Source organism: Caretta caretta, chromosome 23 (assembly GCF_965140235.1).
Source record: "Caretta caretta isolate rCarCar2 chromosome 23, rCarCar1.hap1, whole genome shotgun sequence".
Taxonomy (NCBI): Eukaryota; Metazoa; Chordata; order Testudines; family Cheloniidae; genus Caretta; species Caretta caretta.
In genome coordinates, this window is record NC_134228.1 from 8,610,527 (window position 1) to 8,637,694 (window position 27,168).

General features: G+C 54.0%; 1 protein-coding gene and 1 long non-coding RNA gene across 2 annotated transcripts; both read right to left on the reverse strand.

Annotated features, from left to right (window-relative positions):
• Positions 1-27,168, reverse strand: LOC142069919 (maestro heat-like repeat-containing protein family member 2A). Its single transcript, XM_075122679.1, has 17 exons — positions 27,033-27,168; positions 25,680-25,780; positions 23,891-24,016; positions 22,576-22,655; positions 21,903-22,026; positions 21,186-21,272; positions 18,865-18,969; positions 16,842-16,977; positions 12,119-12,180; positions 11,863-12,017; positions 11,335-11,482; positions 8,409-8,585; positions 6,301-6,456; positions 4,583-4,684; positions 4,276-4,378; positions 3,767-3,826; positions 1-714 (listed from the first exon to the last, which is right to left on the reverse strand). Exons 1-17 carry the CDS (start codon positions 27,166-27,168, stop codon positions 527-529), a joined length of 2,046 nt encoding a protein of 681 aa, XP_074978780.1. The 3' UTR covers positions 1-526.
• On the reverse strand, positions 12,333-14,301 carry LOC142069873 (uncharacterized). The gene is made up of 3 exons (XR_012665841.1): positions 14,160-14,301; positions 13,539-13,648; positions 12,333-12,476 (listed from the first exon to the last, which is right to left on the reverse strand). It is a non-coding gene; the product is annotated as an uncharacterized LOC142069873 (long non-coding RNA).

Genomic DNA, 27,168 nt, shown 5'->3' on the forward strand with positions numbered 1-27,168 from the left:
ACAGCCTCTCTTTCTACTCGTTCATACTTTTTCTCAAAATATGTCAAAACACAGCACGCTGTTAGGGCCCTGGGCGGGGACGCAGTGGAGCGGGAGGACCTGGGTTCCCCTATCCCCGCCACCCCACCGTCAGGAGTGGCAGCCTACTTGGTTGCTGCCCCGCCCTGATCAAGGGCCAGGCAAATGGACCTTCTGCTGCTCTGCCTGCCTGACTGTAGCACAAGCACGCAACCTTCCCCCAGCCAAACACAGAAAAATAATACAAAAGAAATGTTCAAAAGGGCCGATGGTGCCAAAAATGTACACGACCGGAAACGGGGATGGAGGGCGGGACGTAAACTCTACACGGGGCATGGAAACCTGTCAAAAAGTACATGGTGATAAAAGCTATTCAGTGGTTAACTACTCACGTGGCTGGGCAGGGCAGGCGGCCAATGGGGAGAAAGCTATGGTGCGGCATGATGTGTTCCACCCTACTCCAGGCGGGCTCTGGTGCACCAAACCCCCAGAGTAGGGAGGCTGGCTTTTACTCGCGCAGCTGGGCAACTTCAATGACTGGGTTCTCCCTTGTATGCATCAGTCTCATCCTGTGCAAGAGTGTCCGTAGGCTGGCGCGGGCTGGACGGTGTTTCTTGCAGGCCTTGAGGATCAGCATGGTCTGCAAAGCCAGGCACCTGACAGAGGACTTGCTGTCCTGCTGGAAGCCTTTGAGGACTAAGATTGAAAGGAAGGAAATGGAGGTCAGAGCCATGGTGCTCTGGAAAGCCCTGGCAGAGCAAGCCAGCGCTGTACCTCTCAGCCCGCGACAAGAAGGCAGCAGGCTGGGAGGCGGGAGGCAGGGGACTAGCAGGAACAACCACCAACCCTCACTAAACATCCCCACTGCCCTTCATAGCTGGGGGAGCCCCCAGACACAGGCAAGAAGTCACAATGAACCCCATTCACTCAAAAAGAAAAGGAGTACTTGTGGCACCTTAGAGACTAACCAATTTATCTGAGCATAAGCTTTCATGAGCTACAGCTCACTTCATTGGATGCATACTGTGGAAACTGCAGAAGACATTATATACACAGAGACCATGAAACAATACCTCCTCCCATCCCACTCTCCTGCTGATAATAGCTTATCTAAAGTGATCACTCTCCTTACAATGTGTAAGCCCTCTACACCAACATTCCACACAAAGATGGACTACAAGCCGTCAAGAACACTATCCCCGATAATGTCACGGCTAACCTGGTGGCTGAACTTTGTGACTTTGTCCTTACCCATAACTATTTTACATTTGGGGACAATGTATACCTTCAGATCAGCGGCACTGCTATGGGTACCCGCATGGCCCCACAGTATGCCAACATTTTTATGGCTGATTTAGAACAACGCTTCCTCAGCTCTTGTCCCCTAACGCCCCTACTCTACTTGCGCTACATTGATGACATCTTCATCGTCTGGACCCATGGAAAAGAACCCCTTGAGGAATTCCACCATGATTTCAACAATTTCCATCCCACCATCAACCTCAGCCTGGTCCAGTCCACACAAGTGATCCACTTCCTGGACACTACAGTGCTAATAAACAATGGTCACATAAACACCACCCTATACCGGAAACCTACTGACCGCTATTCCTACCTACATGCCTCCAGCTTTCACCCTGACCACACCACACGATCCATCGTCTACAGCCAAGCTCTGCGAAACAACCGCATTTCCTCCAACCCCTCAGACAGAGACAAACACCTACAAGATCTCTATCAAGCATTCTTACAACTACAATACCCACCTGCGGAAGTGAAGAAACAGATTGATAGAGCCAGAAGAGATCCCAGAAGTCACCTCCTACAGGACACGCCTAACAAAGAAATTAACAGAACGCCACTAGCCGTCACCTTCAGCCCCCAACTAAAACCCCTCCAACGCATTATTAAGGATCTACAACCTATCCTGAAGGATGACCCAACACTCTCACAAATCTTGGGAGACAGGCCAGTCCTTGCCTACAGACACCCCCCCAACCTGAAGCAAATACTCACCAACAACCACATACCACACAACAGAACCACTAACCCAGGAACCTATCCTTGCAACAAAGCCCGTTGCCAACTGTGCCCACATATCTATTCAGGGGACACCATCACAGGGCCTAATCACATCAGCCACACTATCAGAGGCTCATTCACCTGCACATCCACCAATGTGATATATGCCATCATGTGCCAGCAATGCCCCTCTGCCATGTACATTGGTCAAACTGGACAGTCTCTACGTAAAAGAATAAATGGACACAAATCAGATGTCAAGAATTATAACATTCATAAACCAGTCGGAGAACACTTCAATCTCTCTGGTCACGCAATTACAGACATGAAGGTCGCTATCTTACAACAAAAAAACTTCAAATCCAGACTCCAGCGAGAAACTGCTGAATTGGAATTCATTTGCAAATAGGATACTATTAATTTAGGCTTAAATAGAGACTGGGAGTGGCTAAGACATTATGCAAGGTAGCCTATTTCCCCTTGTTTTTTCCTACCCCCCCCCCCGAGACGTTCTGGTTAAACTTGGATTTATGCTGGAAATGGCCCACCTTGATAATCATACACATTGTAAGGAGAATGGTCAGTTTGGATGAGCTATTACCAGCAGGAGAGTGAGTTTGTGTGTCGGGGGGCGGAGGGTGAGAAAACCTGGATTTGTGCTGGAAATGGCCCAACTTGATTATCATACACATTGTAAGGAGAGTGATCACTTTAGATAAGCTATTACCAGCAGGAGAGTGGGATGGGAGGAAGTATTGTTTCATGGTCTCTGTGTATATAATGTCTTCTGCAGTTTCCACAGTGTGCATCTGATGAAGTGAGCTGTAGCTCACGAAAGCTTATGCTCAAATAAATTGGTTAGTCTCTAAAGTGCCACAAGTACTCCTTTTCTTTTTGCGAATACAGACTAACACGGCTGTTACTCTGAAACCCATTCACTCACTATTTCTAGGACTGCCCCATCCCTGCAGGATCTGATGGCCTCATCCCTGCCTGTATTTACGCTCCCCCTTCCCCCCAGTGCACAGATGGGCACTCAAGCCCAGAGAGGGGGAGATTCACAAAAGGGGCTTGGGCATTGTTAGGCTACGCCTAACTTCCGGTGCCCTGCTGCCCTCCAGCAAATGCCGAGGAGGGAGCTCAGCCATTCTCTAGCTCTGGTTGGGGCCCAGCTGTGAACCTGCTCTGGGAGTGAGGAGCCTGAGCTATGTCACACCTCCCCTCCCCCTTTTCCCCAATAAATGTGGAGGAGACGCTGCCCTGCCCTGCGCTGGCCCAGGGGTCTGGGCACGCAGCAGGGAGGTAGGTGACCGGACGTCACCTCAGTCTCCTTTGGAGCAGTGGCTTGACACCAGGCACCCCACTTGGAGGTGACTGCAACAAACCCTGGGCTAGTGAGTGCAAGGCGGGGAGGCAGGACCCCACCTTTGCTGTGTTGCGGGGGCGGGGAGGGGGCAATCGTCTGCAAAGGCCAGCCAGCTCAGGCCCAGTTTGGGGATTTGCCAGGCCACAGCTCTGAGGTCAGGGCTAAGTGCCTGGGCACATGCCAACCAGCAGACACCACAGGGTGAGGGGGAAGCTGATCAGGGGTTTGGGGATCTACAGTTTGCCACCCTTTGTGGCTCTCGCCCAAGATCACATTGCTGGCGTCAGAGATTGAACCCAGCCCACAGCCCTAGGCCATTCGTCCCTCTAGTGCTCAGTGCTCAAAGCAGATACCACTCACCCTTGCAGATGGCATCCAACTTCTCCTGGCTCTGCTGGTCCAGCTGCCTGGCAGTGAGCCCTACACACACAAACAGCTCGTCACATCCCTGCGTCCCCAGCGAGGGTGTCAAAGCATCTGTCACCCTCCAAGCAGTGGGGCTTTCCCTGCCCCTCGCTGTCCAGGACACACTCCTGAGTCCCCAGGGGAAAGGGCGAGTCCCCAGGGATGGCTGTGGGGCTGGTTGCCAAAGGAGAGCATAGCGCCTTGAGGTTCCACGACCAAGAGCCCATGGTGGGGTGGGGGTGGAGGGGATGGGGACTGCATGGGGAGCAGTGGGGTTCGAGGGGGCCCATCAGCCAATCAGGACAGTTTGGGGTGAGCTTGCTCCTGCAGGTTTCTGACACCCCTGAGCCTTCATTCGGCAATCAGGAGCCCAGGGGTTACTTCTCGCTGCCGGCAGGGACTGAGGAGAGCCTGGGACTGGATCCAGCCCCTCTGCTTAAGGGACCCCTCTGCTCTGTGGTTACCTAGAGACCTGATGTCCGCTTCTCTAATGGGAGCCTGCGGGTTTTCCACAAAGGCCATGGCCTGGCAGAGGAAGGTTTCTGCCCTCCCCTTGTAGCACGCCACCTAGGAGCCAGAACAAGGGAGCACAAGGTTATTAAAGGCCTTTCCATCCTGCAGGCCAGGTTCCAGATCTGTGGAGTGTCCTGCTTTCAGCCCTCCTTCCTGTGCCGGGGGGATCGCACAGAGGGACTACAGCCAGGGCCAGGTGTGGTCCTGGGGCTGGGGCTCAGTGTGGGAATGGAGCTGGGCAATGGAGGGCTCCCTCACCAGGCAGTCACAGCCTCGCCAAAGCTCCTTTTTCTGGACGAGAGCACTGAGCTGGCTCCACCTTAGAAATTCCAGAGCACTCCTGAGGGTGTCCCAACACACCTGCAAAATAAGAGGGGCCGGGGCGAGCCGACAACGGTTACGGGAGCTGGAAGCCAGGGCCGTCCCTCGGCATACACGCCTGCATAAGGCACCATGAAATTTGGGGCACCAAATTGCCCCAAATTTCATGGTGTCACTAGGCGGCTGCATGCTGCACATGCAGCAGCCCCAGCCCCAGTGACCCGCCCTATACCTCAGCCAGCCCCGCCGCGGGCTGCGCCCACTACAAAGGGCAGGGCCGTCCCTGGGGGGGGCCCAGACAATTCCCTCCGCCCTGCCTCTTCCCCTTCCCCCCTGCTCCATCCCCAGCCCGCCCCCATTCCACCTCTTCTCCGTAAGCCTCTTTCCCCAGCGACCCCACACTCACTGGCAGTGGCAGGAAATGGAGTAACCTGGTCCCAACACGCTCTACTCCAAAAGGATTGCCCCCCGCACTCACCGGCGGTGGGAAGCGGAGTGCTGCGTCTGGGAGCTGGCAGAGTAGAGCGGGCTGGGGCCAGGCTGCTCCGCTTCCCACTGCTGTCAGTGAGTGTGTGTGTGGGAGGGATCCCTTTCCCCAAACCCCCTCCCTCGAGCCACATGGCTGGAGCTGGGGCGAGGGAAGCAGAGCGGGCTACTCCCAGCTCTCCGCTAATCCTCCAGGCCACTCTGGGCCTGTGGGCCCTCCAAAAGTGGCCCCACACAGCTCCTGCCTCCCAGACCCTGGTGGGGAGGAGGGGGAGGCCTGGGACCCCACACAGCCCCACTATGGGGGGGCTGGATAAGGCACCCAAATGGCTAGGGACAGCCCAGCTGGAAGCCACTAACATAGTTACTGGAGGCCGTGTGTGCTGAACGGTTCCCGGCCCGCGGCTGCTCGCGGAAGGGCAGAGGTTTGGCTAAGGCAATGGCTGGAGACCTGACTCAATTCCCAGCTCTTCCTGCAGGAACTCAGGCAAGTTGCTTCGGCCCAGGGCTACAAAGGGATTTAGGTGCCTAATGCCCATGGGCATTCAATACTTTTGAGGCACTAGGCCTCACGCTGTGCCTTAGTTCCCCACCTCATGGGGGGTAGGAGGGTGAATTCATTACTGCTGGGGGCATTTGGCTCCCAAGTGATGGGGGCCATGAGAGCGAGCGTGTGCACAGGCACCTGGGGCGGGGCGGAGGGGGGACTTGGGCATGTCATGGCTAGTAAGAGCTGTCCGGGCTGCTTGGCCAAGGGCACATTGGGTCTTGGGCACCATCCGGAGGCTGGGTAGCTCTGCTCCTGGTAGGGGCCATGGCCAGGGTTGTGCTCTTCCCACCAGCACAGCCAGGGGAATGTGCGGAGGCCAGTGGCTGTAGGAGTGGTGAGCTGACCCCTCCGCCCACCCATTCTCTCAGCCTGGCTGCAGGGGGGAGTGTTGGCCTCAGAGGAGGCAGGGAAGACTCAGCAGTTGGGTGGGGCGCCATGGTCATGACGCTACTGGACTCAACGTTCAAGTGTTTTTGAGCACGTGATTGTCACAGCACTGAGCACCTGCCCTCTGCCGGCCAGACCTTTTAAAGGGGGGGTGTCACATGTTGGCTCCCCCCAGCAAATTCCTGGTCACTCTGTAACAATCTCAGCTGCAGGCTCCATCTCGTGGCCTCACCTGGGACACATTGGGACGCTCATCGTGCAGGAGGAGGAGCAGCGGGACCAGGCTGTGGAGGACGTGCTCCTTCATCTTCCTCCTGCTGGGCCCCCTTACAAGCTCCAGCAGGTGTTTAAAGAGGGTGATGGAGAGCACCCGGAGTTTGCTGGACTCCTGCAAGAGAGGATGTGGGGAGGAGACGCTGTGACGGTCGTGCCCACCCAGCTGGGTGAGCGCTCACTGTGACAGAGATGTCTGCCCTGCAGGGGGTATTGCTAACTCACCCCCAGTCATACAGGCACAGCTGGGGGCCGCAGTCCCATAGGCATAGCGCCATTGAAGGCAATAGAGATGCAGGTTTCCACCAGCTGAGGGGCTGGCCTGGTAACTTCTTGGCCAGAGAGAGCCGTAAGGTGGGGTGAGACAGCCCCTGGGATCTCACAGCCAGCTCTGGGCACACTGACATCAGCACCCGCCTGTCAAGCCAAGGGGAAACGCTCAGGGCAGAGCAGCACCAGGACAGGGGCGGCAGAGAGGGAGCGATGAGGAAAGATTCAAAGAGGGAAGGGATGTGTGTACTTTGTCCTCCCGCTTTGCGTGCCTGACTCACACTGGTGCTGACCCACAGCGACCCTCTAGCGAGGCCAAGGGGGCCAGGTATGGGGGGCAAATTCCTACACTGGTGTTTGTTCGGGCCACGCACAGGGATCTGGGGGGGATTCAACCAGGAAGAAGGGGTGGTAAATGTGCAGGAGCTCCCAGATAGGGGGCCTTGGAAACCATGACTGGAAACCACCCAGCCTCCAGGGGCTTGGGGTTCGGCAAGGGCTGCCCCACTCCCACACATGGGTTTCTTGTTAACTCAGGGTCGGCCGCACTTGGTCACATGATGCCCCCTCGCTGCATGGCAGCTGGCAGAGCTGGACCAGTCCAGTGACCTGGGAGGCCGGGCGAGCTGTGCCCAGCAGGGAGAACCAGGAGCAATAGCTGGGGGCTGTAGGGAGGGGCCACAGCTTTCTGGGAGGTGAGGCTGAGGGTAAGGGGGGGCAGCCTGGGGGGCGGGTTGACTTGAGCTGTTCTGAGAGTGGCTGAATCTTTAAATGGTGCCCCCCCCAATCAGCAGTTACATGTCGCCTCTGGGCACCAGGTTCTGGAGCAGGCAGTTCTCTGAGTGACGTCTGTTGTAAAAGTGTTCATAAGTTCTTTTAGTCTGTTTATCTGATTTGGCTGCGCTCTCCTGTCTGGCCACTTTGGAGACAGGCTCTTGGAACAGTAGTTCTCAGTTGTCTTTCCATCAGGAGCGGGTGCTGGACTAGATGCAGGAGCTGCTCTTGGTGTTGATCTTTAGCTGGGCCTGTGCCACTGCTTAATAAAGAGCGGCCGGGTCCCAGCAGAGTTTGGGAGGGCTGAGGGTAGGATTTAGCGTTGTGAGAGCTGGGGAGGAGGGTGGTCCCTCCAGGAGCCCCCACTGGGGCGTTACCCCTGGAAGGCAGTAATGGATAGGTCACTTTCTTCCGCCCACTTTGCTGGCTCTCGCCGTGCAGTGGCGGACTGAATATCAGTCTGGTGAACACGCTGGCGGGGGCTCGTTTGTGGTTACAAAAGGCCTGGGGAGAACTAGCCCCTCCTTTGATGCTGCCCTGCCATGAGAACGAAGGGGAGAGGAAAGGGCGGTAGCTGCAGAACCTACAGACGGAGCCGTTTCCTTATGGAGCTGACAGGCCAGCTGTGGGATTCCTTGCCAGGGAGGGGAGGGGCAGGATTTTCACCAGGGTACCATCACTTGTTACCCTGGAAGGCAGCAGGAGCATTGTGGCACCCTGTGCTGCAGAGGCCCCCTCGCTGCATGCAGGCTCAGGAATGCATGGCCTTCCCTCAAGGGGAGCCTCGTCCCCAGGCTGCCCTGATCCTTGTCAGCAGGCCTGCAGGACACCAGGGTTCCCACTCTTACTGCCATATGCTCTGATGGAGAATGGGGTAGCAGAAGAAGGCGGGAATGGGTTCATGTCATTTACAACAATCCTTTTTCTGGCTAGGACCATAGCATAGGTCCCGCTAGCCCACCCGCCAGCCCCCATTCACATGTCTGTGGCTTGAAGGGTCTCCCGCGGGCCCCCAGGCCTTACATCATGAAAGAACGGCAGGAGTTTCTCAGCCACTCGCACAGCCACGGGGCTGGCGCTCTGCCTGTCCATGCCGGCGAGGATGTCTCTCAGCACGGTGATGGCATTTGAGATGATGTCCCTGTCTGCCTCGTGTAGCTGCTCCACGACGACTGGCAGTTGATACTGGAGTTTCCCCACCTGTGTGAAAGGAGGAGCTGCTTTACGAAACACCCTCCGGTGACCCAACAAGCCATTTCCAAAACAACGTCTGCCTCCCCTGCAGACAGAGCCACGGGAACTAGGAGTGCAGGGGGTGCTGCAGCACTCCAAGGTTTTTCGCGGGGCTCTGCTCCTGGCCCCATACACAAGGTCCCAGCTGCCGGCCCTGCGCCAACTCCCAGCTGTGGCCCCAGCCTCGGCCCCCTTGCCCCATCCATCTCCCGCCCCCCTGGAGCCATGGCCCTGCTCCTGACCCCAGCTCTAGGGGGGGTGGGGTGTGTGGACAGGTGTAAGGGGATGCTCAGCACCTGCACTATAAAAAGTCTTCTAGCGCCCCGCCTCCAGATGACATGTTAGAGCCTCAAAGCCCTTGCACAGCCCCAGCTAGGATCGCAGGCAGCGGGGCCGGCTACCTGCAACATAAGCAGCTGCTTCCTTGTACCCCCGATCTCAGGGGGTGGTATTTATTAGCAGGTATCATCTGTGGAAACTTCTCTGCACAACACCTTGACCCCGAACACATCAAGTGTATTATTGTTATAAGGGTTAGAATAGCACCTCCAGCGCCTATCTGCAATCAGGGCGTGTGCTGGGGGCTTTCCAGGCACAGAAAGAGACATTCCCTGGCCTAGAGCTTACAGGCTAGATACACAAAGGAAGGATTTCTATCCCCGTTGTACAGACATGGAACTCAGGCACAGAGAGGCAACGTGACTCACCCATGGTCACCCAGGGAGTCTGGCAGAGCCCGAAACTGAACTTGGGTTTTCCTGAGTCCCGGGCCTTACAGCCCAGCCTTGGCAAGGGAGCCGATTTTGTCCACGAGTTCGAGGGTTGGTCTGTTACTAAAAGCCAGATTCAATCATTTCTGTATTTGGCTTTTGAACTGTTCAAAGACAGCCCCACAAAACCTCAACCGGGATCAGGGGAAACAGTGTCCAATACAGGCTTACCGGTTCCGGAAGGAAAAATAAAACACAAGCAAGTGAAAACCAGGCTGAGGACATGGAACAATGGGAATGGTGGATAACAAGAGAATTACAGTCATGCCCTCTCCATGTCTGATCGATTCATCGTCCGGCTTTAATAAACCGGACTGACCGGCTATTCTCAGGGTAAGTAAATTATCATTAGGGAGAGTTGCCTTCAGATGGTCTCCTCTTTGACCAGGCTGCCAGATCTGTGTATTTAAGTCCCAAGGGTTTTCTCTGCCTTCACTATACCGTGTCTATCACACTTGGTATGAGGTCTGAGCAGCAAAAGGCCTTTCTCGAGCTCTTCAGAGGAGCGAGTGCTGCGGGACAGAGCTGTGACGTCAACAGTTAAAACCTATGAGGCTCAAAAAGGGGATTCGTAGGAAAAAATGGTTCCAACTGAAGCAAAATGGCTCTGTCCGGGCGTCCCGGATCACTGGTGTCACCAGCATTCCCTGGAGGTCTAGAGTCCACAGCTCTGCTGCTACTCTAGTGCTAGGGTTCTTTGGATCACACACCCAGAGACGCACCCTGCAGGAGCCAGGCCCTGCCCTGCAGAACAACAGACAAAAGCCAGGCAGGGACTTGCCCAAGGTCACCCAGCAGGTCAGTGGCAGAGCCAGGAAGAGAAACAGGGCTCCTGACTCCAGGCTAGGGCCAGGTCCCCTGGGAAGCTTTCAATGACCCCTGCCCTGCATCAGCTCCCTGATGAAGGAGTTGCCAAGACTTTGAAGGAAAGAGCTCAAATTCAGAGGGATCATGGTAAATTGGAGGACTGGGCTATAGACAACAAAAGGAAACTCACCAAAGACAAAAGTGAGGTGCTACATTTAGAGAAGAAAAAGCAAATGCACAGAAACAGAATGGGGGATAACCGGTTGTACTGCTGAGAAGGAGCTGGGAGCTGCAGTGGATCACAGCCTCAGCATGAGGCAGCAAAGCAATGCTGTTGCAAAAAAAAAAAAAAAAAAAAAGCAAATGCAATCTTAGGTTGCATTAACAGAGGTATAGCCTGCAAGTCATGGGAGGTGATAGTACCACTCAACTCAGTGCTGGTTAGGCCTCAGCTGGAGTACGGTGTCCAGTTTTGGTCACCAATGTCTACAAAAGATGTGGAGAAACTGTAATGAATCCAGAGGCGAGTGACAAAGATGATCAGAAGGATGGAACACAAGCCATACGAGCAAAGGTTGAAGGAACTGGCTATGTTTAGTTTGCAAAAGAGGAGATTAAGGGGGGACGTGCTAATGGTCTTCAGATTCTTCGAAGGCTGCCAAAAAAAAGATGGCAAAAAGTTGTTCTCTCTTGCCACAGAGGGCAGGACAAGAGGGGATGGGTTCAAACGACAGCACTGCAGATTTAGATTAAATCTCAGGAAAACCTTCCTAACTGTAAGAAGAGTAGGACAATGGGACAGACGACTAGGGAGCTTGTGGAAGCCCCTTTGCTGGAGGTTTATAGAAGGAGGCTGGAGCCATCTGTCTGGGCTGGGATAGACACAACAAATCCTGCATCTTGGCAGGGGGCTGGACGAGCTGACCTTGCGATCCCTTCTCACCCTGCGGTTCTATGAGAGGTGTCCCAGAGCACCAGGAGAGGGTTTCGGCGTGTTCTGCCTCGACTATAGCGCTGGCTAGAGTCACGCTCTCTCTCTTCGGCCCAATGGCAATACCCAGTGGGAGACTGAGAGACACCCTCAGGCCATGGTGGGGACACACGGCGCTCCTTCCCTTGCTGCAGGGGCTGGAACTTACGGCCAAGGGGGCGACGCCAGCCTCTCGCTGAGAGACGTCGTGATGCTGGCGCAGCGGCCGTTCCTGCAGCCTGTCGAGCAGCTCCCGTAGGACCTTTCCTGCGGTCTTGGGGTGGGATGTCAGCACCCTCCACATCTCCACAGCAACGCTGCAAAGGGAGAGAGCCGATTTCAGCTGGCCAGAGCCCTGCCAGCCTCCAGCACCCACCGCCACCCTCACCCTGCTGAGTCTCCCGCCACCGGCTGGCCCTTTGTTGCCCTCCTGCTGCAGCAAGGGCCCCCACTGCCTGGCGCAGGCTGCATGGGGGCCGGGTCTGAGTGTCAGCCCCGGGGGAGGCCGAGGGCTGCCATATGGGGTTTTGCAGGCTGGCCTGTCTCCACGGCATGTCAGCCTGCAAAACCCTCCAGAACAAGCAGCAGCTCTGCAGGGAGCAGGAGGTCTCCGGATGGTTCTGCACGCCCCTGTCCCTGGCAGCGGGACCAGTCCGGGGGACCCGGAGTGCAAGCGGCAGCAGCCCCAGCCCCGTACCTGTCACATGACAGCGAGCAGCCCAGCAGGGTTGTGACCACCTCCTCGCTGTACTGGTCGCCCAGCACGACAAGGGCCTTGAGCAGCTGCTGCTGGGCCAGCGGCTCGCTGATGGAGTCCAGGTTGTGGTACACGCTCGTCACAGCCTCCGACACCTGGAAGGGAAGTGGGGAGATGGGAGCCTTGGCTTCCTCGCGCTGCTATTGATCTGGGGTGTCAGGGACCTGCCCTACCTGAGAGCCATCTGCCCTCCCACATCCTCTTCTCCAGCTCCAGGCCTAGAACACAGGGCCAATTCCCGGCCTATCGATTCATAGACTGCAAGACCACAAGCGGCCATGGAGATCACCTAGACTGACCCCCCGCATTGCACAGGACCTGCCCCCCAGTAATGCCGAGCGCCCAGAGACAGAGTCTCCCACGGATGGGCTCCCCCAGCAGACTGTTCTCACTGCAGCTCCTACCCTCTCCAAGCTTGGGCTGGGGACCCACAGGATCACATGCAGCATGTGCCTGGCCGCCACCGACTCATGGACGCTGGTGTCTCTCAGGCCCTCGATAGCAGTGAGGAGGAAGTCCATGCGCTCAGATGGGTTGAAGTACTTCCCAAACATCTGAAACAAACCTGCCAGTGAAACCCCTTTTGCTGCCCAGTGCGGTTCCAGTCGGACCGAGCAGCCAGGACTGGCCCAGCCAGGAGTGCAGGCAAAGCCCGCTCTGCCGGGACAGGGCTGGGTTACTGCACCTGGGACGCACAGCACCCAGCCAGCAATCAGGAGCTGTCGTGCATGGCACAGGCCAGCGTGGCAGTGCACGGGGGCACAATACTGCACAGCACGGATACACTCTCTAGTGCTCAGAAGGGGCTGGCACTGGTGCGTGGACGCAATGATGCCTTGGAGAGCATTAATCTCTGGGGAAGCTCCCACCACACCTGACAAGGAGCTGGGATCAGGTTTGGATGAGACCCAGTGCATCTTGGGATGTGGCATGGAGGGAGGCATATTGGCCCGCAATAGTAGAAGCCTTGCCAGCAGATTGAGGGAAGTGATTATTCCCCTCTATTCGGCACTGGTGAGGTCACATCTGGCCCCCCACAAGAGAAAAGATGTGGACAAATCGGAGAGAGTCCAGCAGAGCGTAACGAAAACGATTAGCGGGCTGAAGCACATGAATTATGAGGAGAGACTGAGGGAAGTGGGCTTATTTAGTCTGCAGAAGAGAAGAGTGAGGGGGGATTTGATAGCAGCCTTCAACTACCTGAAGGGGTCTCCAAAGAGGATGGAGCTCGGCTGTTCTCAGTGGTGGCAGGTGACAGAACAAGCATCAGTGGTCTCAAGTTGCAGTGGGGGAGGTCCAGGTTGGATATGAGGAAACACTATTTCACTAGGAGGGTGGTGAAGCACTGGAAAGGGTTACCTAGGGAGGTGGGGAATCTCCATCCTTTGAGATTTTTAAGGTCAGGCTTGACAAAGCCCTGGCTGGGATGATTTAGTTGGGGTTGGTCCTGCTATGAGAAGGGGGTTGGATTAGATACCTCCTGAGGTCTATGATTCTATGAGGTGGAGTGGGCCATAGGCAGGGCTCCGGCCCAGCTGGATGGGGTCAGTGGTGTTAATTTCTCTCTCCTGATAACTCTGGGCACAACAATCCCAGGAAGCATTGAAAGTAGTTACCATGGCGATATTGCTGGTGTTGGTGAACCAGGTGACCCAGAAGGTGTTCTCCGCTCGCCACTCCCTGAAGACCTGCAGATACTCTGCACTCTGCTTTGCCAGCGTCGTGCCTGAACCAGGGAGGGGAAACAGACAGCAGGCAATATAAATCAGAGGTTAGCTTTGGAAACGGGAATTTTGCAAGGAAGTTTAGAGACAAGTACATCTAAGAAACATACTGTAAATTCAGGCCAATAAACTCCCCCTCCCTCCCCAACAAAACTAAACAAACTAACCCCCCTGGAAGAGTAAAAATAAACCAGGCGGAAGTGCAGCAGCAGTTTGAGGCTCTCTAGTTGATTGTACTGAATGCAGCATGTAGGATTCCCAGCCCTGTGGGCAGGTAGCACATCTGGGCATTTCGCCCAAGGAGCTACTGCCCTCGGAGACCAGGAGGCCAGAGGATCTGAACTGGTGGAGCCAAGGGAGACAGCGAGGTACATAGAGGAGACTTTTAGGGATGCAGTAGAGTGGTCGCACCCCCAGTCTGACAGCCTCTGTGCTGCTGAGGAGGGTGAAAGTTTCTGGGAAGGAGAACATCGAGCTGGAGCAGAGGGAGACGATCCCATAGTTGGGACCCACCTGCCAGATGAAGTCAGGATATCTTCTCACACTGAGGCTGCCCCTCCTGAGGCGGGAAGCCCAGTTACAAAGAAAAGCCAGGTAATAGTAATGGGGGATTCAATCAATAGACATATAAGAAGGTGGATTTGTGATGAGTGGGAGAACCGCATGGTAAATTGCCTGCCTGGTGCAAAGGTTGCAGCTCTCACGAGACAGCGAAACAAACTTACGTGCAGTGCTGTGGTATGTAAGCTAATGTTTAAATCGGCCTCTGTACGAGATAGCGAATGTGACAGTGAATTTTATAAAAGTCTCCAGATGTGATCCCAGGCAAGCCTGACTTCAGTATCAGGCAAATTGTTGAAACGATAGGAAAGAACAGAATTATCAGACACATAGGTGAACACAATTTGTTGGGGCAGAGTCAACATGGCTTTTGGAAAGGGAAATCATGCCTCACCAATCTACTAGAATTCTCTGAAGGGGGTCAACAAGAATGTGGAGAAGGGTGATCCAGTGGATATAGTGTACTTGGACTTTCAGAAAGCCTTTGACAGGGTCCCTCACCAAAGGCTCTTAACCAAAGTAAGCTGTCATGGGATAAGAGGGAAGGTTCTCTCATGGGTCAGTGGTTAAAAGATAGGAAGCAAACAATAGGAATAAATGGTCAGTTTTCACAGTGGAGAGAGGTAAAGAGCGGGGCACCCCAAGGATCTGTGTTGACACCAGTGTAGTTCAACATAGTCATCAATGATCCAGAAAAAGGGGTAACCAGTGAGGTAGCAAAATTTGCAGATGATACAAAATGACTCAAGATAGTTCAATCCAAAGCAGACTGCGAAGAGCTACAAAGGGACCTCACAAAACTGGGGGACTGGGCAACAAAATGGCAGATGACATTCAATATAGATAAATGCAAACTGGACACCACAATTCCAACTATACATACACAATTATGGGGTTTAAATTACCACTCAAGAAAGAGATTTTGGAGTCATCGTAAAGAGTTCTCCGAAAACATCCACTCACCGTGCAGTGGCAGATAAAAAAGCCAACAGAAGGTTGGGAACCATTAGGAAAGGGATAGATAATAAACCAGAAAAATGTCATAATGCCTCGATACAAATCCAATGCGCGTGCCCACACCTTGAATACCGCGTGTAGTTCTGGTCGCCCCATCTCAAAACAGATATACCAGAATTGTAAAAGGTGCAGAGAAGGGCGACAAAAGTGATGAGGGGTATGGAAGAGCTTCCATATGAGGAAAGATTAAAAAGACTGGGGACAAGTCTACACTTCAACCACTCTATCGCCATAGCTGCACCGGCGCTGTAGCGTTGAAGAGAAGATGGTCCTCTGCCAACAAGCTCTTAATCCACCTCCCGGAGAGGCGCTAGCTATGTCAGTGGGAGGGGTGCTTCTGCCAACAGGGGTGTGGATTTTTCACAGCCCTGAGCAATGGAGTGATAACAATATAGGTCTGCAGTTTAGACCTGGGACCATTTAGTTTAGAAAAGAGCTGACTAAGGGGGGAGATGACAGAGGTCTATAAAATCATGACTGGTGTGGAGAAAGTGAATAAGGAAGTGTTATTTACCCCTGCACATAACACAGGAACTAGGGGTCACTTTCTGAAATTAATAGGCAGCAAGTTAAAAGCAAAGAAAAGAAGGTATCTCTGCACACAATGCACAGGCAACCTATGGAAATTGTTGCCGTGGGATGTTGTGAAGCCTAAAAGTATAATTGGGTTCAAGATAATTAGGCCATGCAACCCCAGACTCGGCATGTCCCTAAACCTCTGACTACCAGAAACTGGGACCGGATGAGAGGGGATGGATCACTCCAAATTTCCCTTTTCAGTTCATTTTCTCTGAAGCATGAGGCACTGGCCGTTATCAGAAGACACAATACTGGGCTAGATGAACTGATCTGAGTCAGTATGTCCATTCTTATGTGAGTTATGAAGAGTAGAATATGGACAGGGAAAGCTAAAGACATCAGGGGAAACTCCATGGCTTGAAGGACTATGGATACTGTTAGGGAAAAAGGGTTCCCCTCCCGTCTAGGGTTAGGAGGGTAGCCTTCCCTGGACTTCTGTATTAGCCAAACAAAACACAGAGTCTTGGCTCTTTGATAAAGTGAGGCACTTTATTGCTAGCAAATACGACAGCTGAAGGGCTCACCAATTCCTTTTCAGAGGAAAATGGTGAAGCCCCGAACAAAGAACAGGGATGAGCTTTTATAGCTTGGTTCAACATACATTGTGATATCTCTTCCAGTTCGAACTGGTTAACCCAGTCTGTTTGAAGTTCTGGGGTAGGTACGAGCATGGAGGCTTATCTGTATAAGGAATTCTCTCCCCAAAAGCAGGGAGTGCAGGTTACACACAGTTCACATTCTTTCTATCCATAAACAAAGTAGAAAGGACAGATAAGCATAGAAAAAAGACAGCAGCGTAGCTTTACATGATTATAGGGTCGTTTTCTGGGGTTTTTTCCCTATCAATACTAAGGAGGTTTTTTTTAAAAAAGTGTATTAGGAACAAAAGAAATCCTAGCAATGGTGTAGGCTCATTACTAGATGGAGACTGTTTAAAAGGATGCAGAAAAGGCAGAAGTGTTCAATAAATATGTTTCCCATGTTTGGAAACCCCATGTCAATGTATTTAGGAAGGACAAGGGTCTCCGGTGCTCTTACGTTTTTGCCACAGCATGAAGGCGTAGAGATGGTGAAGTCCCTCCATAGCCGATCGGCAGATCTCCTGCTCCTGCTCAGTACAGTGCAGAGTGAGACAGCCCACCAGCTGGCCCAGGACTCTGAACTCCTCCACTCCCTGACGGAGAGAGGGAGCAAGGGGAGTCACTCGCCCCTGCAGGCCCAGCGCAGCATGTCCCCTGGCATTGCACTAGCAACGGTCTAGAACCGCGGGAGGCAGAGCCCAGCGCAGAGAGACTGGGGACAATGAGAGCAGGAGGAGCCATGGGAACCATCACCAGGGACTGAGGGAAACTCAGCAGGGACGGGAAGTCTGGGTAGCAAAGTCAGCAAACGTTGCCCTCGAGTGGGGACCTGGGTAAGGAATGAACTAACGTCCAGTCTCCATCTCAAGGGCAAGCTCCTAATCCCAGCCCCTTCTCCCATCCCCCTCCCTCCACTGACCTCAGGTCCAGGAGCGTGAGGTCACCTTAGAATATCAGGGTTGGAAGGGACCCCAGAAGGTCATCTAGTCCAACCCCCTGCTCGAAGCAGGACCAATTCCCAGTTAAATCATCCCAGCCAGGGCTTTGTCAAGCCTGACCTTAAAAACCTCTAAGGAAGGAGATTCTACCACCTCCCTAGGTAACGCCTTCCAGTGTTTCACCACCCTCTTAGTGAAAAAGTTTTTCCTAATATCCAATCTAAACCTCCCCCACTGCAACTTGAGACCATTACTCCTCGTTCTGTCATCTGCTACCATTGAGAACAGTCTAGAGCCATCCTCTTTGGAACCCCCTTTCAGGTAGTTGAAAGCAGCTATCAAATCCCCCCTCATTCTTCTCTTCTGCAGGCTAAACAATCCCAGCTCCCTCAGCCTCTCCTCATAAGTCATGTGTTCCAGACCCCTAATCATTTTTGTTGCCCTTCGCTGGACTCTCTCCAATTTATCCACATCCTTCTTGTAGTGTGGGGCCAAAACTGGACACAGTACTCCAGATGAGGCCTCACCAATGTCGAATAGAGGGGAACGATCACGTCCCTCGATCTGCTCGCTATGCCCCTACTTATACATCCCAAAATGCCATTGGCCTTCTTGGCAACAAGGGCACACTGCTGACTCATATCCAGCTTCTCGTCCACTGTCACCCCTAGGTCCTTTTCCGCAGAACTGCTGCCGAGCCATTCCAAAAACCTTGGACTCCTCTTCTCTGCATTCCGCCTCTCTCACTCCATCCTGGAGCTCCCCACAACCCCCACTTTCTGCGCTGCACCCAGCCTGCCGGCTCTCTCCTGCCGGCTCTCTCCTGCAGCCTTGTCCTCTAGCCTCCCCCTCCTGCCAGACCTTCCCTTGCCCCTCCTGCAGCCCCTGCGCTTGCTCCCTGCTCTTCCCCACATCGCACCAAGCCCCTTGCCCTCCTCTCCTGGGGTCTGCACGGCCTCCCCTGACCCACTCCCCGTTGCTCTGGCTCCTTTGGCCCTTCCCATCCCTTTCACTGTGTCCCCTCCCACCTCCCTCCTTCTCTTCTGCTGCCCCAGCCTCTGGGGCCATATCATCCAAGCACCCCGCTTCAGCTGCCGGAGGGGAGGCCCTGCCACAGGGGGGATGGAGCAGCTGGAGCAGCTCAATGGCCCTGAGCACCCAGAGCAGGGGGTCTTCATCTGGCAGCCTGGCAGGAGCTGATGCCAAAGCATCCCGGGGGCAACTGACAAAGGGGGTGAAGAGACACCTGGGTTCAGACGGTGCTCTCAGGGCGATCCTGTGTAAATCCGCTGACCCTGCGGAGCAGACTTTGGTCCTAGGGGAACAGCGGGGAGAGTCCTTGGAGATAGAATTACGGGGCTCCACCCAAGGCCCACTGGAGTCAGAGGACAGACCTGTCCACATCAGGGCTCATTAGGTTGGACTCCGACCGAGGATCTTGCTGAGTCACTATTCCAGGCCTGGGTTTTCCCTGCCAGGGAGCGCTGCACCGCAAGCCTGCTCAGTGCAGTTAGGAGACGGCCAGAGTCACAGGCTACTCACCTTGAATTTGTGTTGACCGGAGATGAATTTGGTCAGCCAGGTGATTCTTCCCACTGCCCTCAGCCGCACATGCACCTCCTTGGATGCGGTCCAGGGGAGCAGGACCTGAGAGAAACAGATTGGGACAAATTGCGAAGGAGAAGGACCAAAAATAGCACAAGCACATAGAGTGAAAATCAGAAAGGTTAAGGCAAAAATGAGTTCTAACTGGCAAGGGACATAAAAGGCAATCAGAAGCAGCTCTGTAAATGCATTAGGAGAAAGACAAAGGAAAGTGTGGGGCCACTACTCAGCAGGGAAGCAGAGCAAATAATGGATGATACAGACAAAGCCAAGGTGTTTAATGCCTTTTTTGCTTCAGTTTTCACTAAAAAGGTTCATGGCGACTAGATGATGACCACAATATTAACAACAGGGGGGAAGGAATACAGGCCAGAGTAGGGAGAGAACAGATAAAAGACAATTTAGGTCAGTTAGATGTATTCAGGTTGGCACAGCCTCATGATATTCACACGAGTGTGGAGCTAGACAAAGCAATCTCTGAACCTTTAGGAGGGCTGAAGGTCCCAGAGGACTGGAGAAGGGCAGCCACAGAGCCTATGTTCAGAAAGGGGAACAAGGAAGCCCCAAGGAATTATCCACCTGTCAGCCTATCTTTGGTACCCAGAAAGATTATTGAACAAATTATTAAAGAGTTTGTAAGAACCTAGAGGAGATAATAGGGTGATAAGGAATAGCACCATGGATTTGTCCACAACAAACCATGCCAAACAAATCTAACTTCCTTCTTTGACCGGGTTACTTGCCTAGTGGATGGATGGAGGCCGTATGTGATGATGTATATCAAGTTTCATAAGGCTTTTGACACAGTTCCACAAGACATTCTGATAAGCAAACTAAGCCAATATGATCCAGATGAGACTGCTTGAAAGTGGGCGCACAACTGATGTAAAAGCAATCCTCAAAGAGGAGTTATCACTAACTCGCTGGCAAACTGGGAGGGTGTCTGAAGTGGGGTCCCCCAGGGGTGTGCCTGGGTCCAGTACTGCTCAATATTTTCATGAAGAACTTGGTTAACAGAGAGGAGAGTATGCTTGTCAAGTTGGCGGATGACACCAAGCTGGGGAGAATTACAAGCACTTTGGAGGACAGATTAGAATTCAGAATGAGCTTGCCAAATTGGAGAGTTGGTCTGAAGTCAACAAGATGAAATTCAGTCAAAACCAATGTGACGTAACGCACTTAGGAAGGAAAAATCAAATGCATAAAAAGAAAGTGGGGGATGACCGGCTAGGTGGCAGGACTGCAGAAAAGGATCTGGGGGTTATCGTGAATCTCACACTGAATAGGAATCAAGAGTGTGATGCTGTTATGAAAGAGGGAAATGTCATTCTGAGGTGTATTAGCTTGGAGCACTGTGTCCAGTTCTTGGCACCCCGCTTTAAGAAAGATGTGAACAAACTGGGGCCCGTCCAGAGGACAGCAACAAAAATGATCAGCGGTTTAGAAAACCTGACCTATGAAGAAAGGGTGAACGACTTGGGCATGTTTCGTCTTGAGAAGACGGAGGGGGCACCTCCTAACACTCTTCAAATATGTTAAGGGCTGTTTTACAGAGGATGGTGACTAATTGTTCTCCACGTCCCCTGAAGGTAGGACAAGAAGTAATGGGCTTAATCTGCAGCAAGGGAGATTGAGGTTAAATATTCAGAAAAAGTCTGAGGGTGGCTAAGCACTGGAACAGGTGACCTAGGGCAGTGGTGGACTCCCCATCATGGACGTTTTAAAAAAAACAGGCTGAACAAACACTCCTCAGGGACGGTCGAGGAATGCTTGGCCCTGCCTCAGTGCAGAGGGTGGAGTAGATGACCTCTTGAAATCCCTTCCAGCCCTGCACTTCTGTGATTCCCTCTTCCCAAGCTCTGGGATCGAGAAGACCGAATATCTGCCGAGGACATTTCCCTCTTTTTGGAGCACAAACCACCCACAGAATCGACTTCCTGTGGCCCCAGAACTAGAACGTTGGGGGAATCTAGCTCTGGGCTCTGGCCAGTATGGTGAACACAGATGAATCCCGGGCTCAGATGGGGCTCAGTGGAGAACACGGCAGATCCCACACTCCTCCACCCCCACCCAATGCAGAGGTTTTTCATGTATAGCGGGGGCACTTGGTCCTCCAGCCCAAGAACCTTTGTCTAGAAAGTACTCTGAGGAGCAGAAGGCACAGGGATGTCCCATGCTTGGGATTAAATGAAGCCTTGGTCCCAGAGCCCCACCCCCGCTACAGGACTCATCCCCTTCCTGCCCCCATGCCTCCACACCTCCACGATGTTTTGCAGCACCCCAAGGTTGGGCTTCTCATCCTCGCACACCAAGGCCTTCAGCAGCTCATCCATGGTGTTCAGAGTCTGCGTGCAGAGCAGAGGAGAAACCACAGCAAGTGGCGTTATCCAGCCAGGTGACGAACCAATGCCCTGGCGTGCGACACGCCCCAGGCCATGGCAGCCCCTGCTATTCCAGCTCACGCACTCACTTGTACCCGCAGGGGACCTACTGCAAACTCCTCCTGGCAACAGGAGCCCACCCGCTTTTGTTCTCGCCAGGGAGGCCACTGCACACAGTCGAACGCATGAGAAGAGTCAGGAAGGACTCCGCATTTGAGGGGGAGGGGAGATTTCCAGCCAAGCTTCACTTTTCCTGGCTTGTGTGCATCTCAAGCAGCTGATCTCAGGCCTGTGCCCCCAGCCATGCATTGGGGATGAATGTGCTTGTGAAGGGAGTGTCTGTTCCCCACTAATTGCCAGTGCCTGTGAAGGATAAATGCCTACTACTGCTACCCTATGAGGGAGTTACTCCTTTTTCTGTGGCGGTGGGCCTTGTGCTTTGGTACTGCAGGTCCTGAGCTGAAGCGCTGCCAAGGAGCTGTGATCATTACACTCTTATGCCAGCGCCAGGTAACCCAGGGGGCAGGGACACAAGGGACTTGCAGGATTCCCCCTCGGTTTGGGGCGGCTCCTCATGGCTAGTTTGGGGCTTACGTTGTTGTAAAGAGCAGCCTCCACGCCCTGGTTGGTCTCTGCTGGAGGCAGGGAGAAGACGCTGGAGAAGCAGACGGTGAGCAGGCTGGATAGCTCCGTTCCCCTCAGCAGTGGCTTCACTTTGCTAAGAGAAGAGACACGCGCGGATTGGAGGGCTGAGGCGAGACTGATGCACTGATGTTGGCCTCAGGCTCCCAGGACATGATGGGCAGGCTTCTGGGAAGCTGAGAGCAGGGCGCCAGCGGCACTGAGAGAGAGCCCCCCCTGGCGCAGGCTGTGCCACGTGCCAGGGCTCAGCCTGCCCAGCCTCTGAGCCACAGGGAGTCGCTGAGCTGCCGGTGGGATGCAGCTGGCACAGCTGGCGGCGACTCCAGTGGCTCCGCTCTGGCAGTGCCCAACTGCCCCTCTCCCCCCGGAGCCATCGCCTGCGGGTCCCAGAGGGGACCGGTCCAACCCCCTCGCTCCCTCCCCACATCTTCACACGGCCACTTGGAGAGGTCGCCAGGCACCGAAGGATCCTCCACCACCAACCCACGGGTGCCACGTGCCCGGGGGAATCGGAAGACGGGGGAGGAGCAGAGGGGGCAATGCCCTGGAGAACTGGCCATGCCAAGAGGCTGGCGTGTCTGGCTGCACACAGCACTAGCTGGGGCTGCGCGGGCAGGCTGGGTACCTCAGCTCCATGATGGCGAGCATTGCTTGCTGACGCACCCCGCTGGTCAGGGAGTCGACGGACTCAAGATCAATCAGCTCCTGGGGAGACAATGTGGGGAAGTGCCAGCCGGGCTCCGAGCTCCCATAAGGCTCCGACTGGGGAGCAAAGCGCAGGGCCTGCAACACGTGGCCTCGGCAGACAGGTCGTCCTGCTGTGGGCTTGACGGTGTGCAGGGCTCCAGCTGGGGAGCGCAGTGCAGGGCCTGTGATCAGTGCCCCAGCGTCACGCACCAGTGCACTGCAAAGGCTCCATCAGCATTAGCACCCAGGGACTCCACCTGAGATCAGGCTCCTTGTGCCAGGTGCTGCACACACACGGTGAGAGCCAGTCCCTGCCCCAGAGAACTCACGAGCTAACTGGACGAGACAAGGCATGGGAGGGAAACTGAGGCACAGAGGGGGAAGTGCTTTGCCCAAAGGTCTCACTGAGGAACTGAGCCCCAGCCCACTGGACCACCCACCAGCACACTCTGTCCCACATTCAGGGAAGGGAGGTAAGCTCCGGAAAGCTTTCTGCAGCGCCGCAGAGCAAAGACTTTCCAAATCTACGGAGCAGATTTGTTGCTAGTTCCCTAGTGGGCACTGACTGTGGAGTGTTGGGGCTCTGTGCAGGGAGACTGGTGTATACAGAGCGACCTGGTGACTTGGGAAGCTGGGTGCAAGGGAAATACCTATGTTTCAATACAGTGACATGTTCAGGAACAAAGAACGCAGGCCACACTCACAGCATGGGGTCTCTAACCTGGGAAACGGTGACTCTGGAAAAGACTTGGCAGTCATGGTAATCAGGTGCACAGGAGCGCCCAGTGCGAGGCTGGGGCCAAAAGGGCTTATGCCATCCTGGGCTGTGCAAACAGGGCAATCTCCAGTTGTTAGAGCGGTTATTTTCCCTCGGTATTTGGCAGTGGTGCGACCTCTGCTGGGACCTCTGTCCAGGTCTGGTGCCCACAATTCAAGGAGAATGTTGATAAATTGGAGAGGGGTCAGAGAAGAGCCACAAGAGTGACTGAAGGACTGGGAAACATGCCTTATAGTGAGAGACTCCAGAAATCAATCAGTTCAGCTTCACAAAGAGAAGGTTACAGGGTGCCTTGATGATAGTCTGTAAGTACCTACACAGGGAGCAAATGCTTGATAATGGGCTCTTCAGTCTAACAGACAAACGTCCAACACGATCCAGCGATTGGCAGTTGAAGGTAGACAAATCTGCAGAGCTCTCCAGGCCAATCACTAAACCCGCCAAGTAACATAGCCCGAGTGTGTGTTTTACTCACCTTTATCTTCTCCACAAGGAGGGCTTTGCAGAGAAAAGCTGCCAGGTTTTGTTCTGGGTGCCTCGTGAGGGCGGCCCTGCTGATGGTGATGACACGATCCAAGAATTCAAGTTTCTTGGCCTCCTCCTATGCCCCGCAGAGATTAGACAAAAACAGGAAGGTTAGCGTGGAAAGGAGCTGCCAGTGGGAGAGATGTCAGAAAGCTTCCCCCCAGCGCTGCTCAGGCTTTGATATGCTGAAGGCCAGAAGGCCATTCATCTCCCAACAGGAGTGACTATGTGGGGAGGGCAGGGCAGCTCTGTGTGAAACCAGACCAGAGAGGGAGCAGATCTCACGGGGTAGGTGTCCAAAGAGGAACTTCAACATGGGGGCTAAGCAGCCAGACAGTCTTACTGGGGGGCTTGCTAGAGTGGGAGGAACATCTGGGTGTGACACCCTGATACCCCAATATTCGCCACGGTCATATAATTAGGATATGTTTGGTACCAAGTATGTCTTGTAAGGTATCAGTCTAAAAGTCTTTATCTGCTAGACATTAATGTCTCATTGGATTGCATGTGCTATCGTTGTATGTGACGTTCTGAAGTTGAGCTGTGTATGTGTTCCTGAAAAACACTGTGAGGTTCAAAACAGCCTTTCAGGTAGAATAGCAAAAAAGCCAAACACTGGCTCCTGGAGGAAACGCACAAACATTAGGGCTACCCCAGGAACTGTGTGCAACAGAAACCTCCCCGAGATAACGTGACAGAACGGGACCTGTTGGATCCAGGTCACAGCAAAAGAGTTATCCAGCAGGTGGGAAGAGAAGATAAAAGAGGAACAATAAAATCGCAGGGGGGACGGGACGGGACCTCAGACTCCCTGCAATAAGATACCTGGAAACACCTGAGAGACAAAGATTGAACAATGAGAAGTGATGGTCCTAGGCTAGAGAGAGAGATTCCTAGCCTGTGCAAGAAAACCTGGGAAATCCAAGCTGCAAAACCAAGGCAGCTTCTGCCTTAAGAATCTGCCAACCTGTTTGTCACTCGGGGAGAATTTGCTAATGGATATCCTATCTATCTGGTGTATAAAGCTTCGTTTGTGTGTTTTCTTTATTTACTAGGGTAATCTGCTTTGTTCTGTTTGCTATCTCTTCTAACCGCTTAAAATCTACCTCTTGTAGTTAATCATCTTGTTTCTTGTTTATACCACAACCCAGTTTGTAGTATAAATTAGTAACTGGGAGGAGGGGCAAAGAGTTGTTCATACCTCTCTCGACATCGAGGGAGGGGGCGAATGTCATAAAACCTTTGGGTCCGTACTCCAAAGGAGGTGGGCACCAGAGAACTGGGACAAGGCCCTTCAACTGAGTCTTCCCAGAGCTGATCTCAGTGTCTGTGTCTTTCTGCAGCTGGGTGTGGCCCTGCCTGTGTGTATGGCTGGAAGAGGCTTGTGAGCCGAACCCAACAAGACAAGGTAACGGGGGCCCAGGCTGGCAGAACAGGCGGGCTCAGTGATAAGCCAGTACATCAGGTGGCACCTCAAAGGGGGGCAACCCATCACACTGGAGACTGGCCAAATCCAGTGGGCAAGGGGCATGGTGGGTGCCTTTTGTAACTCAAGAGAGGATGTTTTTAAGATGCTCTAGTTTAAACAGGAATTATTTGAGGGCAGGTCTCTGGCCTGTGTTATACAGGAGGTCACAGTGGTCCCGCCTGGCCTTAGAATCCATGCCTCATCCGGAGAAGGACGGATACTGCATGTGGACAGGGCAGTAGCTGAGAGATCAGAGGAGGGCTCTTGGTACCTGTTCATTGCCCTTGAGAAAGGTGTTGATGTAGTCTAGGGTCTCTTTCTCCTGCGAGTCTGGCCCCATAAAACAGGAGGCATTCCCAGGTGATGGTGAATCTGATCAAAGACAGAGCAGTGGTCATACCTGGGGCTGCCAAGCTGCAGGCTGGGTGACAGAGATCTTAGCAGAAACCCTTGCCCCCCGCTCCCACCCCAGCTGGGTAGCAGCCCCGATGCACAACAGGGTCTGGCACAGCCATCCTTGGTTTCCCCAACTCTTTGCTGCTCAGCCCAGCAAAGATCCAGTCAGAGCCCTGGTTCCCAGCGGCCACCCCACTTCCCTGCCCGCACCCAGCATGCAGGTTGAGCCTGGGGATTTGGGGAACGCCACACCTGGAAGGAGGCATGATGTCAGGCTCTGAGTGGTGTCCCCGCTCTCCGGGCCATTGCTGGAGGGGGCAGAGGGACTGGCAGTGAATCGCTCTGCTCCCCGCTGCGGGAGAGGGAGGAGCTACCCAGTCTGCGCGGGATACGGGGACCCAGGGCCTGCCCGTTCTGCTTCCTCTGACTGCCTCTCCTGCCATCAACAGTCACGGGGTGTAACCTGGGCAAGCCCTGGGCTCCCATCATCAACCCCCACACCCAAATGCCCTGTGCTGTGCCATGCGTCACCCCCCTGCAAAGGAGCCAGCAGATGGGGCTGCAACATCAGGGGGCATCTCATGCTTTGGTCGGCGCCCTGCAATCCTAGGCTTAGAATCATAGAATATCAGGGTTGGAAGAGACCCCTGAAGGTCATCTAGTCCAACCCCCTGCTCGAAAAAGGACCAATTCCCAGTTAAATCATCCCAGGCAGGGCTTTGTCAAGCCTGACCTTAAAAACCTCTAAGGAAGGAGATTCTACCACCTCCCTAGGTAATGCATTCCAGTGTTTCACCACCCTCTTAGTGAAAAAGTTTTTCCTAATATCCAATCTAAACCTCCCCCACTGCAACTTGAAAACCCACCGTGCACAGAGCATCCCCTTCGACTGGTGGAAAACATCTTCCGACCCTGTGTGTGACGGATCGGGGTGGGCAATTCAGTCAGTCTCCACCTGATGCTTCTGCTGCCGCCCCTAATGCCCCGATCAGATGTAGGGGCTGCAGCTGCTGCCAGCAGGAAGGGCCATTCCCCCCTGCCTGGGTTTTCCTGTCTCTCCATCTCATGGCAGCCCAGAGTTGTACAAAGGTGATAGAGTCTTCTCCTGCCACTGACACCCTGGTCTTGCAACCCCAACCCCCAGAGGGGCCAAGCCCCACCGCAATGCAGGGCCATGGCCCCTGCCATTTTTGCAGCCCCTCCGCCCACCCAGGAGGCACCCACTCACCAGCATGGAAGGGCTGAGGCACACACAGCTCCTGCTGCTGCTGTGGGCTCTTCTGCGGACTCTTCCTTCGAGGAGGTCTCGTCTCCTCCCAGGCAAGGATGGGCTTCAAGGGGACCTTGCGGACTTCCTCAGCCAT